Source organism: Myxocyprinus asiaticus, chromosome 33 (genome assembly GCF_019703515.2).
Source record: "Myxocyprinus asiaticus isolate MX2 ecotype Aquarium Trade chromosome 33, UBuf_Myxa_2, whole genome shotgun sequence".
Classification (NCBI taxonomy): Eukaryota; Metazoa; Chordata; class Actinopteri; order Cypriniformes; family Catostomidae; genus Myxocyprinus; species Myxocyprinus asiaticus.
The window spans coordinates 3,155,444-3,170,412 of record NC_059376.1 but is presented as its reverse complement, the minus strand read 5'-3'; the positions used below and the strand labels follow the sequence as shown (position 1 = coordinate 3,170,412).

Here is a 14,969-nt window from a genome sequence, read left to right as displayed (position 1 = left end):
GCTCTCCCCATGCTCACTGGAATTAGAGACAGGTGTTAGACATAATTTAGCTCAGCTGTCAGCACCCTTACCGCTTTCTTTCTCTCCAGACGGACACTCAACCACGCCCCCGCTGCCACACACTCGATGACCACGTGGTAAACGGACAGGCTTAGCGTTGCACACCCTCTCTGTGTTTACATCAGCATCTCCCACTGAACGCATACCGCGACTGCCCCCCCTGCAGCCGCAGACCCCAGGGCTTGAGCCCCAGTAAGCCCATGCATTAATGCGGCCCTGCCAAGGTGTTCTGGGAAATTTTTTGTGTTGCAATAGACCACAACAGTGACTGCCTACTCTTTCAACCATTTTGTTTCCAGAAGTATTTTTTCTCATTTTTTTTCATAGGGATTTACAAAAAAACAAAAAAAAACACAAACAATAAAGAGTTCTAAGACATGAATCAAACCAACCAGTTCCGAGGTGAATCGAAACATGACAAACTTTGAAGCAAAAGAGTATTTGAAAATCAATATTTTATGCTACAGTAGACTACGCAATGGGAACTGCTCCCAAGAGTGATGATCTATGAAATCCTTTAGAATTATGCCAATCTGGCAGATGGTGCAGGGCACTCCACCAAGGGACAGTGCTGGTTTAGCAGTTAAGGCTCTGGATTACTGACCAGGAGGTTTGGGGTTCAAGCCCCAACACTGCCAAGATGCCACTGTTGGGCCCTTGAGCAAGGCCCTTGACCCCATCTGCTCCAGGGGCACAGTATCATGGCTCCAGGGGTGCTTTGGCTCTGACCCCAGCTCAGTTGAGATATGCAAAAGAAGAATTTCACTGTATATACCACATTATGTGTGAAAATAATGGCATCTTCCATGCAATCACAGGCATAAAATCCAGAGCAGAGTGCCATTTCATTAGGATTTTTCCTCCCTTCACTTGAGTCATCTCTCTGTTTCTTAACAGTGAGAAATCAGTAGCGCGACAAAGCTATGCAGTAACTGAGATGTCCCCTTTCAAGTCAGTCACTTCGACATTGCATCAGTAGCTGTTGCTATTAGAATTGTATACCATCACACCTTGCTACTGATTCATACGCACTAAAGCAATGCTCACTAGCCAACAGGGTAGTGAAAAAGCATTGAAATATCCTCACCTTTGAATTAAAATAAAATAGTAAAATAGGAAGGAAAGAGGGAGAACAAATAAAAATATTAGTGGTAATATAGTATGACAATGAAACTAGCCATTCCAGATAGTAAAACATTGCTCAGAAAACTCTGCTTTGCAACACGGTGGGAAGGAAAGAGACATAAAGGTCATAGACCGGGAACGTAATACAATGACATTAGCTGACGGCTAGTGAAACACTGAAAAGAAACTCCTCTTTGCAAACATAGTAGGAAGAGAGAAGACGGCAAGGTCATGAGACCAGGCTGATAGTACAAGAAATTGCACTAGCCAAGCAGGGTAGTGAAACATTGATACACTATATTGCCAAAAGTATTCGCTTATCTGCCTTTAGACGCATATGAACTTAAGTGACATCCCATTCTTAATCCATAGGGTTTAATATGACGTCGGCCCACCCTTTGCAGCTATAACAGCTTCAACTCTTCCTGGAAGGCTTTCCACAAGGTTTAGAAGTGTGTTTATGGGAATTTTTGACCATTCTTCCAGAAGCGCATTTGTGAGGTCAGCCACTGATGTTGGACGAGAAGGCCTGGCTCGCAGTCTTCGCTCTAATTCATCCCAAAGGTGCTCTATCGGGTTGAGGTCAGGACTCTGTGCAGGCCAGTCAAGTTCTTCCACACCAAACTCGCTCATCCATGTCTTTATGGACCTTGCTTTGTGCACTGGTGTGCAGTCATGTTGGAACAGGAAGGGGCCATCCCCAAACTGTTCCCACAAAGTTGGGAGCATGGAATTGTCCAAAATCTCTTGTGAAAGTGTTCCTTTCACTGGAACTAAGGGGCCAAGCCCAGCTCCTGAAAAACAACCCCACACCATAATCCCCCCTCCACCAAACTTCACAGTTGGCACAATGCAGTCAGACAAGTACCGTTCTCCTTGCAACCACCAAACCCAGACTCGTCCATCAGATTGCCAGATGGAGAAGCGTGATTCGTCACTCCAGGGAACGCGTCTCCACTGCTCTAGAGTCCAGTGGCGTCGTGCTTTACACCACTGCATCCGACGCTTTGCATTGCACTTGGTGATGTATGGCTTGGATGCAGCTGCTCGGCCATGGAAACCCATTCCATGAAGCTCTCTACGCACTGTTCTTGAGCTAATCTGAAGGCCACATGAACTTTGGAGGTCTGTAGCGATTGACTCTGCAGAAAGTTGGCGACCTCTGACCCCGCTCTGTCATTTTACGTGACCTACCACTTCATGGCTGAGTAGCTGTCATTCCCAATCGCTTCCACTTTGTTATAATACCACTGACAGTTGACTGTGGAATATTTAGTAGCGAGGAAATTTCACGACTGGACTTGTTGCACAGGTGGCATCCTATCACAGTACCACGCTGGAATTCACTGAGCTCCTGAGAGCGGCCCATTCTTTCACAAATGTTTGTAGAAGCAGTCTGTATGCCTAGGTGCTTCATTTTATACACCTGTGGCCATGGAAGTGATTGGAACACCTGAATTCAATTATTTGGATGGGTGAGCGAATACTTTTGGCAATATAGTGTATATCAACCCTTCTTTCAGTCCAAGTCTTTGAAGAGAGCAAGGAAAAATCTAAGTTATTGAACCTGGCAAAGGTGTTAGGGAACATTGAACCTGCACCTAGAGATGCTCCATGCTCCTGGCAGAATGAGTTTTAACACCCATGGGACACTGTATGGATTGCGAATTGTAAGCAAGTGCAATGGCATCCACAACCCAGTAAGAAAGTCTTTGCTTGAAGATGGCCAAACCTTTTGAGCTGCCTCCAAAGCAGAAAAAGAGCTGTTCAGTTCTCCTGAATTGACTTGTTTGGTCAGTGTACACGCTTAATGCCCAAACAGGGTATAGCATGTGCAGTCCTTTAGCCTTGCCCAACTCAAAGGGAGATACAAAGAGAGAATGCATGCAAGGTAACAACGTGAGCCCGAATGGGAGTGGCCAATACTATGGACACATAACCATCTTTAGACTTGAGAACGGCTTTCAATAAGCCCAGTCTAAACTCTAAAAGAGTTGTTTACAGACAAGGCCTGAAGGTCCTCAACACGTTTGATTGAAGCCAGAGCAAGTAGCAGCACAGTCCACAGTGTAATCTTATCACCTCTAGTAGCTCAAACACGGAAACCGCAAGCAAATTTTGTATCAGCACTAAGTCCCAGACTGGGATGGTAGTGGGGAGAGAGGGCCTCTGCTGTCTAGCAAAACTCAACGTCTAGCAAACTTACAGACCAGAGGGTGTTTGCCCACAGACAAACCCCCTAAGGGGTCACGGCCCATCGCTATTGCAGTGACATACACTAGTAAGTCTTGTATCCAAACGCTCTTGAAAACCATAGCACCATCTGCACAGGGGAAGTTGCTGGGTCCTCACCCTTGAAGGAACACCAATCAGTGAAAAGTCACCATTTTAAGGCATACATCCACCTTGTTTAAGGGGCTCTGGCCTGTTGTATGGTGTTGAGCACTGGCTGTGATGACACGTGTGTCAGACGGGTCCCTGTTCAGGGAAACATGATGTTTCCACAGCTCTAACTGGGGATGCCAGATCTGTGAGAGCAGATCCCTCCTCAAGGGAATTTCCCACGGGGGAGCATCCAACAGGTCACCAGCTCTGGAAACCAAGGGCAGTTGGGGCAGTCCGGCACAACCAGCAGTATGGTTTCGCTGTCCTCCTGATCCTTGCACAGGACTTGTGTTGCACTGGCCATTTGTTAGTTAGGGGTCCTAGCCCAACAGAGCCTCCAGCAGAGTCATGGAGTACCAGAGGCAACAATGTGTGGTCTCTGGGGAGGCACACAGGTTCACCTTGGCTTCCCTGAATATCTTTCAAATCTTCTGAACTGTCTGAGGATAAAGTCTCCATTCCCCCTTGCCTGACTCCCTGATGCAAGAATAAATTTGTTTTGCAGTTCAGGTGGCCAGGGACGTACTCGTATTGAGAATAGATTAAATTTGCTCCAGAGGAGAATTCGTTATGCCAGAGCCAACATCATGTGTGACCTCATTCCTCCCTGGCGATTTATTTGCACCACAACTGCAGTATTGTCCATGTGGATCAGAACATAAAAGTCCTGCATGTCTGTCCAAAAAGCTGTCAGAGCCAAGAGGACTGCAAGCAGTTCTAGACGATTAATGAGCCACATTGTTTGCATACCTGTCCAGGTACTGAAGGGTGGAAGGCCATCGCACAGGACTCCCCCAGCCTTTGCTGGACATGTCTGTTGTGACAACTTTGCGTCTGCCCACTATTTGCGTTCTCCAAATAGCTAGTGCAGCTAAACGGCGATGCTTTACAAGGAGATGTAAGCAGCTGTGTTGCCACATGTGATAATGGACTCTCTTAGCACTGGAGAGGCCTCATTTGTAACAAGCCCAGAGGGGTGACTGCGGCCGCAGCAGGCCAGCCATCAACCTCAAGGCCTTCCGGAACTGTCGCAGTGGTAGCACTACCACCGGTTTGAAACTCAAGCACGGAAAATAGATTGAGTGCGTTCGTAAGTCAGATTCGCCAACATGGTCCCAATAAGAAAAATTGCAGTTTGGGCACCAACACGCTTTTTCGCACAATTGACTTTGAGGCCCAAATGCACCAAATACACTTCTTCCTTGGATTGAGCTATAAGCAAACAATCGGAGTAAGTGCCATGTTAACACATTTCGTAAATATGCAGAGAGCCAGGGACAAGCCAAAGGGCACTGATATGCAGTCCCCTCGAAAGTGAATCTTAAGAATGGCCTGTGGAAAGAGGCTATTTGCACATGAAAGTAAGCATCTTTCAGATTGATTGACATGAACCAGTCCAGAAGAAGGACATAAGGCAATATCACTGTCTCACAAAAGTCTCCGAATAAACATCTTGAACGGAGACTTCCACAACAAGGTTTAAACACTTTACCTGAACATGACAAACATCAACACAAACAGTAACACTGTAAACATGTTCTCGATCCAGCATCAATGCGAGCTAATCAGCAGCGCTACAGAACCACCTTGCCTCGGCAAGATGGAGCATCGAACAGAAAGGCTTTTTTCTTGTAGCGAAGTTCTGACAAATTAGGACACCAGGCTTTCCATAGATCTGCCAATAGCCTGGGCAGTGAACTTGGTAGCCCAGAACACCAGATCCGTGGCCCGACTCCAATTTGGTAGGCTTGCAAGACCACTATGGTGTTCAAAGCTGAACCAGCCTGGCCTGCCGAAGCATAAGCCTTACTCACTAACACGGATGTGAGACTATACAGCCTGGACAGATGCAAAAGCTTAGATTTCCGTGCCAGAATGAAAGAGGAAGGGCACAAGTGGGCCATGACTGCCTCTTTGGCTGGGGCAAGCTGATGTGCAGAAGTGTAGAAGAAGCTGAAGTGCAGCGCTATCAAGCGACGGAAAGGTCGCTGCACCGGAGACATGCATTCTCACCGAGTAAGGAGCACATCATGTTTTGACCAGCTGGTCGTGCAGTTTGCGAAAGAACGGCACTGGACAGCGGGACTCTGAGGAGATCATGCATGGGCCATTTGAGCTGAAGTTTCTCAACCACTGGGTGAGAACCAGCATCAGCAGCTCTCCCCATAGGAGAAAAACCAGCAAGCTCATTGACTGAGTGTGACCAGGTCTCGCCATCAGAAGCCTCATGCTATGTAGCATCTCCATCTTCATCATCACAAGCCAATGTGATTGTACCAATGCTGGGGCGTAGAATGTCACTGCCATACTGAATGGGTGAAGCCACTTGATATGGAGAAGAGGATGCATGCAAGGCCTGAGCCGATGAGAAAACATCCCCAAAACCTCTGTGCTCTTTATCCCATCCTCACACGCCTCCCTTGTGTGGACATTGTTAAAGAAATAGCTCTTTTATTTTCTTTTTCACTAAAAGAGCTCTTTTGAAAGGTGGCCTGGGTAGCTCAGCGAGTATCGACGCTGACTACCACCCCTGGAGTCGCGAGTTCGAATCCAGGGTGTGCTGAGTGACTCCAGCCAGGTCTCCTAAGCAACCAAATTGGCCCGGTTGCTAGGGAGGGTAGAGCCACACGGGGTAACCTCCTCATGGTCACGTTTAGTGGTTCTCGCTCTCAATGGGGCGCGTGGTAAGTTGTGCATGGATCGCGGAGAGTAGCATGAGCCTCCACATGCTGTGAGTCTCCGCAGTGTCATGCACAATGAGCCACATGATAAGATGCGTGGATTGACTGTCTCAGAAGCGGAGGCAACTGAGACTTGTCCTCTGCCACCCGGATTGAGGTGAGTAACCGCGCCACCACGAGGACCTACTAAGTAGTGGGAGTTGGGCATTCCAAATTGGGGAGAAAAGGGGATAACATTTTTTTAAAAGAGCTCTTTTGCCTAGGTTTGTTTGTCATTGCTGTTCTCTGATTCTTGGTTCTTTTCAGGACCATGGATAGTGTAGTTTTTCACTGATAATTCCCCTATTAAACACTATTTTTTTAAAAGTTCAAATAAAGCAGACTGATGGCTTCAACGAAGCATATACCATCAAATAATTCGCTCGGAGCTCTCAGTTGGTCTGTTTTTAAAGGTTTATAATTATTACAAATCAATTCCTTTATGGAAATGTTTAATTTTTTTGCAACCAGACTGTTGCACTCTTTTGCTAAATTGTTGAAACTCAGAAAACTCAACAAACGGGTTGTTATAACAAAGATTAAAACCTTTTTTACAGTGTGGCTGCGTACATGCCCAAGTCAAAAGAGCCCACCCCTCTCTATTACATTTTGCCCTGTAGATATGGCTCGGGTTCCTCCTTCAGTGTAAGTCTATGGGATTTCTTTGCCTGTTTTTATTAAAAAAAATTTATCTGCCAGGTGAAAAATGTAAGTGATTTTTTCTTGATTGCTTTGAAAAGTAAGAGCACACCTTTTCTTAAGAAGCATGATTTGAGGCATCATTCATACAACTGGTGAGGGAAAAGTTATATGCTGACGTTTATTACTAAGAGATTGTTCAAATCATTAACACTAAATATGAGCAATTGTAATAGCTTAAGCAAACACCAGTAATAATTATAACACCATTATTGCACATGCAGAAGATGAAATAGTGTGATGAATGTGCAACTGGACTGACGTGTGCCGTTCAGGTAGCAGGTAGTGTGCATCTTCCCAATGAAGAGCTCCAGACCGATGATGGCGTAGATGATGATGACAAAGAGTACAAGCAGAGCAATGTGGAGCAGAGGAACCATCGCTTTAATGATTGAGTTTAACACCACCTGTAAACCTACACAGACATAGTTAGTTTTTCTATCATTGTAAGGACCTTCTTTAGCCTTCAATTGTTGTCATACTGCATGAATGATATTATCTATCCCCTATGTCTATCTCTAAACCTAACCCTTACACAAAGCTTTCTGTATTTTTTTACACTTTCAATTCAATTTATGTATTTATTAGTTTATTTTATAATTATGTTTATTAAGCTGTTAATAAACAGATACAGTTGCACTTACATGCTTGACAACTGTGCCATCATTTGTTTGAAAATGACCCCCTGCAACTACACTACCTTACAGTGTGAATGCAGTGTAAAGATATTGACGAACTTGGCACTCCTGAGACGAGGCGGAGGGGTCGCAGAACTCTGAACGCTCGTAAAGCTTTAACATCAAACCCGCCAGGCTTCCCTCCAGACTGACCACTGACTTCGCGATCTTTAGTTATCAGCTCCAAAACCACACTGAAGAGACTAAAACATACACAGAGAGAGAGAACAGAAAACTTTCAAAACACAAGTTTTATTTTAAAAGATGGTTCTAATACAAGTTAAGCTCAACTGGCAGCATTTGTGGCATAATGTTATACCACAAAAGAATGAATACCCCTTTTTTTAAAGCAGAAATCTGGGTTACAGTGAGGCATTACAAATGGAAGTGAATGGAGCCAATCCGTCAACGTTAAGAATACTCACGGTTTCAAAACTATAGCCATAAGCATAAACCATGTTCACATGATTTTAGTGTGATAAAATTACTTACAGGCCATTTCTGTTTAAAGTTATATCCAATTTTACAACTTCATTGCCATTACAATGTAATGCCCCAAACCATAAAAATGACGATTTAATCCACTTTACAGCTCAAATAATGCAAGTTTTAACAGAAGAATTAATGTAAGAGCTTTAAAAAAATTATTAGCTTCACATTTCTGCCTTTTAAACCCTCCAAACATTTGAAAAACTAAATCCATATTTTGGGAGCGCTCTATGCCTTTTAAAATAGCACCAATTTTCCTAGGTACACTTGCGTGCAGTTTTTCAAGGTTTTTGGCAGGTAGGTTGTTCCAAGCATCTTGGAAACCTTGCCACATTTCTATGTATTTAGTCTCAATTGCTTGTGTCTCTTCATGTAATCCCAGACTGACCCAATGATGTTGAGATCCAGGCTCTGTGGGGTCATACCATATGTTGCAGGACTCCTCCTACTACTATTCTATTCGCACATTTTTGGGGGGGGGGAAATATTTCATATTGACACTCTAAAGCAGAAGATATAAAATAACCATCTTAAGACAACTATTTTTGTGAAAAATCTAATGTGCCTATGACTTTCACAGTACTATATTTATAAGTGAAGAATCCATTGTTACAGTAAACAGTCCTACATTGCTGTAATTTTTAAAAGCATACCAACAACTACATATTTGTGATTTATCATGGATCAGTTTGCCAACCATGCAGTACTACTTGTTTCTAGATAGCAGGTTTTGCCAAATTCTCATCCCAAGAGCCTCTTCACATTGAACAGCCAAAATGTCATGGCCTACCAGCCCAGTGATGAGGCAGTTCAGCACCAAGAGCCCATTCTATTTGGGAGGGGGGTCATACACCATCCAGGGGGGCAGGAATTGCTTGGTTAGCATGTCCCCATTAGCCTCTGCTTGTAGATGCTGGAGCTACACCATAATGTGCCCAAAAGCACCCCATAGGGTTCCCCATTGACAGATATTAAAAAATAACAGTGCATTTTGCCTTTTTAGCAATAAATAAATTACAAGTATTTCATTACATCGTAGCAGATGTTTTCCAATGACAGACTTTTTTAAAAGTCTCTTATTAGCGTAAAATGTACTTTTGGACTGTATATTTTTCCCAGTCTGTTTCCTTTAACTGGAACTGAGCCAGTTGCCTTTACCAGTATCTTATGCAAGTACGGAAAGGGTTATACTCAAGCATTTTACTGTCATGTCATTCTTGTGTTTCCCCCCCATGGACTCTTATTTAGAAGTTTATAAGAGACTCTTAGTTTTAAGCTTTTGTGTCTTCCTTTGTTATCTGTCTTCTGTCCATTGCCCTAATTGTATTCCAGGTGTTCCTTGTCTCCTTGTTAGCCCCAGTATGTGTGTATATATATATATATATATATATATATATATATATATATATATCCTCTTGTTCCTTGTTCCAATGGCGGTTCTTGTTTGTATGTAGTACTTTGATAACCAGCATACTGCTGTTATGTTTGTGTTACTGTCTTCTTTTTGTTTGTTCATGATTAAAAGTTCTGTGTTTGGATCCTCATTCTCTCGCCTCTTCCCTACACAACCCTGACTCTTACATCCTGAGAGGACAATAAGGCAACCTTCAATTTACTTACAAAGATCAAAGGGGTACTGAGGATGTCATGCTAACATTACAGCACATGTCCACTAAACATCTCCAACACCCCAAAGCTAGTTTATACCATTATTTAAAACAAATTTACCCCAGACTTATATTTCATTACAATGGCTTCTTTATCTGGGCACTGATGGTAAACTTTTAATGTGGATAAAATATTTCCTATCAGCTCAGCTCCAGAGAGTTTTGGTATGATTTGTGAATTTTGGATTTAGGACCAGATTTGTTGAATACAAACTGCAAATTGATCTGATGTAACCTTTAAGACATTCTTTGTTACAGACACAAGAGAAAAGGGTTTGTTTAAATACATTCACAGGATCTTGTAGCCCTACTAAAGGAAGTTATGAGAGAAGGAAGTGACATTGATATGAAAATGGCTGTTTACTTACCCTACAATAACTATAACAAAATCCAGCATGTTCCAGCCATTCCTCACATAGGAGTTCTGGTGCATCACAAGCCCATATGCGATTATCTTGAGGAAGGTCTCAATCGTGAAAATGATCAGAAAGGCATATTCTACTGTTTCCTGGAAAAAAAAAAGAAGAAAAAAAGGTAAAAATAGATACATTTCAGTTTAGTTGTGTTTTATTAGAGATGGGGTTCTCAAACTATTTGTCATCTGAACCCCTATGACCTACAATCTCAGGGGGTACCACAAGTAAATAATTTAATTAATGGTAGCCTTTCAAAATTCAATAAATCCTTGTATGTTCATTGTGAAATATTGAACTTATTTTATTTTTGGTTATTAAATTTTAAACAGTTTTTTTTATTATTATTATACATTTGAATTTAAATTAATCACATGAACCCCCTACAGTTCACTAATAAATCCCAATTTGCAAGACCTGTATTAAGGGGCATACAGCAATTCAATTGCGGGAGACTGTTTGTGCTGCGCTACTAGGCATTTCTCCTCAACTCCTGTATTCAACTTTCTCATGTGACGATTCACTGCCTTACTTTCATTGGTCGCATCTTTGTTTAGTTGAATAAAGTTACTCTGCCAAACTAAATGGTTGCTACCGATCATGTCGCCTCATATCGGCAACTCTTATTGAAAATGAATGACTTGCGGTCACTTTGTTGCTGCACATTGCTGTATGTGTGATTGGTAAATTAATTAACCTGGATTAACCAATAACAAACTTTAATGTTCACTCTTAAGCTCGAGCAACTCTTGAAAATTGGCAATGTGATACTGTAATTGTTGGCTCTTGTGTGTCAATATGTATATTGTATGATGTTACAGAGCGTGACTCTCCGATATTGGTGCAGGAAGTTCAGTCCCTCACTTAAAATAAAGCAATACTAATAGTTCCTTGATTGAAAAGAAAGTTCCTATCATTGACATTGACATGTGTCAGTTAGTGGTCCACCAGTAGGGTTTTTATTATGACTGATTCATAAACTTTACATTTGGTCTGCCCAATTCTGAGCATTTGGTTACAGCCTTGTTCATTTCACCCTGATGGGTGAAGTGTATTTAATATATCACATCCTTTCTCACTATCTCTTTACATATCTAGCTCTAACCCCTGCCATCTTAATACCCTGTCTCACTCTAGCTTTCATAATCAGGCAGAATCCTCTACTTAAGTCAATAAAACTTGCACAATGGTACAGCAGTCTCAGCCTCAGATGTCACGCCCACTGACCATCTGATGCATATTGCACACAGCTGGAAAGTACTTTCTTGATTTGACAAACTCTAATCTGACTGGCTAACTTTATGCAATTTCCATAAGAGCACATAGTTTTTTTTTTTAGAAATATATATTTGAGCTGTAAAAGTTACGTGTTAACGCAATATTCCTTTAACGGCACAATTTTTTAAAATGCCGTTAATGCATGCCCTTATATGACCCTTTTAATAAACCATGCATTGACCTTCATGAAAGCAGATGGTGGGAGACATTATGCTGAGACCTGCGCCAAGCATTTTATCAATGTAGCAAAGCAGGGGAACATTTAGAATGAAGTTAGCACACAAAAAACAGTTCGATAGTGCTCGTAACATAATTGCAGCAGCCATTTGAACACCTGCCTTGCACTGTGCACCAGAGTTTTAGTGCTGGCCAACACGTCCAGGAATAATAAAGTTTGCCGGATAAATTAGAAAAAATCCACTAATTTCATATCTAAGCATGCACATTTCAACCATCAATTTCTGTAAATTCAGGTACTACACTAAATTACTTTGGATTCTGCTCGTAATATCATGTTTGTGCTTAGATTGAATGCAAGTGTAATTAAGAGAAACGGTGTACGTTTTAAACACTTTCTCTTCTATTACTTTTTGCGCTATATCATGCAATAAAAAACTGACATAGGCCTAATGATTAATGTGTCATTATACCAGAGTCTTTCCTGCGAAATCCAAACACAAGTGGTAAAAAAAAAATAAAATAAAAAAACAGCATAATACGACCAGTTATAACGGTGATGTGTCTCGCTTGTCCAGTTCTGATTGAATCACCCCAAATGAGCCATTCTTTTATTTTGTTTGTTTACATGTTGTCATGAATTAACTCTCCCATTGAGCTTGTGCATGAATTTCGGGATCTACTCATCTGTTAATCAACCAATGCGCTAAAGGAAGAGTTTTAAACTGGTACGCGAGACGGAAATAACGCGGGCTGCTTTTGAACTTCGCAAACTGTCAGGAAAGTCCTCCGTAAAAGCGCAAACAATTTTTGAATTTGTCGGACATTTCCAGCTAACGGAAACCCTGCAGCGCACAGTCTCCAAGGTTCTGTAACAGTGATATGCCATGGCAGAACAATGACATTCCTGTCTTGCAGGAAATCACGCATAGAACAAGCAGTATGGCTGGTGGCATTGTCATACTGGAGGGTCATGTCAGGATGAGCCTGCAGGAAGGGTACCACATGAGGGAGGAGGATGTCTTCCCTGTAACGCGCAGCATTGAGATTGCCTGCAATGACAACAAGCTCAGTCCGATGATGCTGTGACACACCGCCCCAGACCATGACGGACCATCCAGCCCCAGAGTACAGGCTCAGTGAGAGCACTTTTTGTCAGGCCTGTCTGGTCCAGCGAAGGTGGGTTTGTGCCCATAGGCGACGTTGTTGCCAGTGATGTCTGGTAAGGACCTGCCTTACAACAGGCCTACAAGCCCTCAGTCCAGCCTCTCTCAGCCTACTGCAGACAGTCTGAGCACTGATGGAGGGATTGTGCATTCCTGGTGTAACTTGGGCAGTTGTTGCCATCCTGTACCTGTCCCGCAGGTGTGATATTTGGATATACCAATCCTGTGCAGGTATTGTTACATGTGGTCTGCCACTGCGAGGATGATCAGCTATCCTTCCTGTCTCCCTGTAGCACTGCCTTAGGCATCTCACAGTATGGATATTGCAATTTATTGCCCTGGCCACATCTGCAGTCCTCATGCCTCCATGCAGCATGCCTAAGGCACTTTCATGCAGACAAGAAGGGACCCTGGGCATCTTTCTTTTGGTGTTTTTCAGAGTCAGTAGAAAGGTCCCTTTAGTGTCCTAAGTTTTTATAATTGTTACCTTAATTGCCTACAATCTGTAAGCTGTTAGTGTCTTAATGACCATTCTACAGGTGCATGTTCATTAATTGTTTGTGGTTCATTGAACAAGCATGGAAAACATTGTTTAAACCCTTTACAATAAAGGTCTGTAAAGTTATTTGAATTTTTATAAAATTATCTTTAAAATACAGTGTCCTGAAAAAGGGAGTTTTTTTTTTTTTTTTTTTTTTTTTTTTTGCTGAGTTTAGATATCCATGTGCTGTATATTCAGCTTTTTTCTGCCTTATTTTTGCTTCATATGTTCTGCTTGATATGGCTATGAAATTTTCTTTTATATAAAACTTTTGGAAATTCTGATCATTTTCTGCTATTTCTCCTGTGTTTTATGTATAACTTCTGTACAACTGCTGCCCCATTATTATTTTTCATGCCAGTGTATTACTGTGGAATGATGTACTTCACATAAATGCCCCTAAACATCATATAAAAAATTAACTTAGTCACTTAACCTGTTGGTCAGACAGACACTTCCTGTCTAAGGCCAAAATATTCTGCAAAGTGGACCGGACTTTATGCTGTTTCTTCAAAGGTCTGGCTATATGAGACTACCACAGTGGCAGGCCAAGAACCATGACAACAGCACTATAACAAGAAGTTGCTTTTCGACATTTTATCACACATTCTCTACAAAAATCTGTAAACAGTTTATTGAATGTCACAGTAAAGTGTGCATTGTAGAAATAAAAGAGCTGTAATAAATGTTCCTGGCAAAAACACATCTCATGTAGACACTTATGTGGTCACCAGAGTAATGAAGAGAATGTTGTGTGTGATTGCATCTCAACCTTCAGGTGACCAGATGACAATGGCTTAGCCACGGCTCTAAGAATAGCTAAAATACAGTTGGATGACATGATTAATCCCATTTAAACAATAAAATCTCATTGCTGAACACAACAGACCGTCAATGCCTTCATACAAAACATTGAGTGCATTTGGCCATAGTCTAAAATACTTCACTTTGATTGCACATTAATGCATTTTAAGTCACATGCCCTACTTTAACTTGGTGATTAAGCCAATTCAATTCTTCACATACTTTCATGTTACAGTGTACTTCAGCATAGGGCTTGGTGGTATGATAGTATACACAAAATGTGAATGTGCCAACCAGTAAAGATATATTGTAGGTAGATATATTTAATTGGCTATCAGTGTACAGGACTGCCTTACATTATTTACATGTGAAAGCAATGAAGAAACATGAAGGAATTTGAAAATACAGAGTGGGTTGTGTCCCAAACAAGTCAAGAAAAGGAAGAACGGGTGCTTAAATGCACAACTTGCAATTTAATATAGAATTTAGTAATCGACTGATGTTTTTTTTTTTTTTTTTTTTTTTTTTAATGAATGATGCCGCTATTTAGAGAGCATGGTGGCCATTAGCCCTATATTGCACAATTGAGTTTGACATGTATACAGTGGCCCAGGGGTGCATAGTACAACAAAATTAGCAAAGCAAACATAAGCTGAAAACACAATGGAAATAAATCACAGCACATGAAAATTTAAACCACAACTAGGCCTGTCTGAATTATTAAATAACTGTCTGATCGCGGTTATTTGAGACAACCACGATTATTGG

The 14,969-nt window shown here is 41.9% G+C and overlaps 1 protein-coding gene across 1 annotated transcript in view; it reads right to left on the bottom strand.

Moving 5' to 3' along the window:
* The window catches only part of cacna1db (calcium channel, voltage-dependent, L type, alpha 1D subunit, b), a 203,019-nt gene that overhangs the window by 143,052 nt on the left and 44,998 nt on the right, over positions 1-14,969 (bottom strand). Inside the window, exons 4-6 of the mRNA XM_051670137.1 lie at positions 10,191-10,330; positions 7,727-7,869; positions 7,252-7,404 (exon numbers count right to left, since the gene is read on the bottom strand). Of these exons, the coding sequence (XP_051526097.1) occupies positions 7,252-7,404; positions 7,727-7,869; positions 10,191-10,330 (436 nt within the window). The remainder of the gene's footprint in view (positions 1-7,251; positions 7,405-7,726; positions 7,870-10,190; positions 10,331-14,969) is intronic.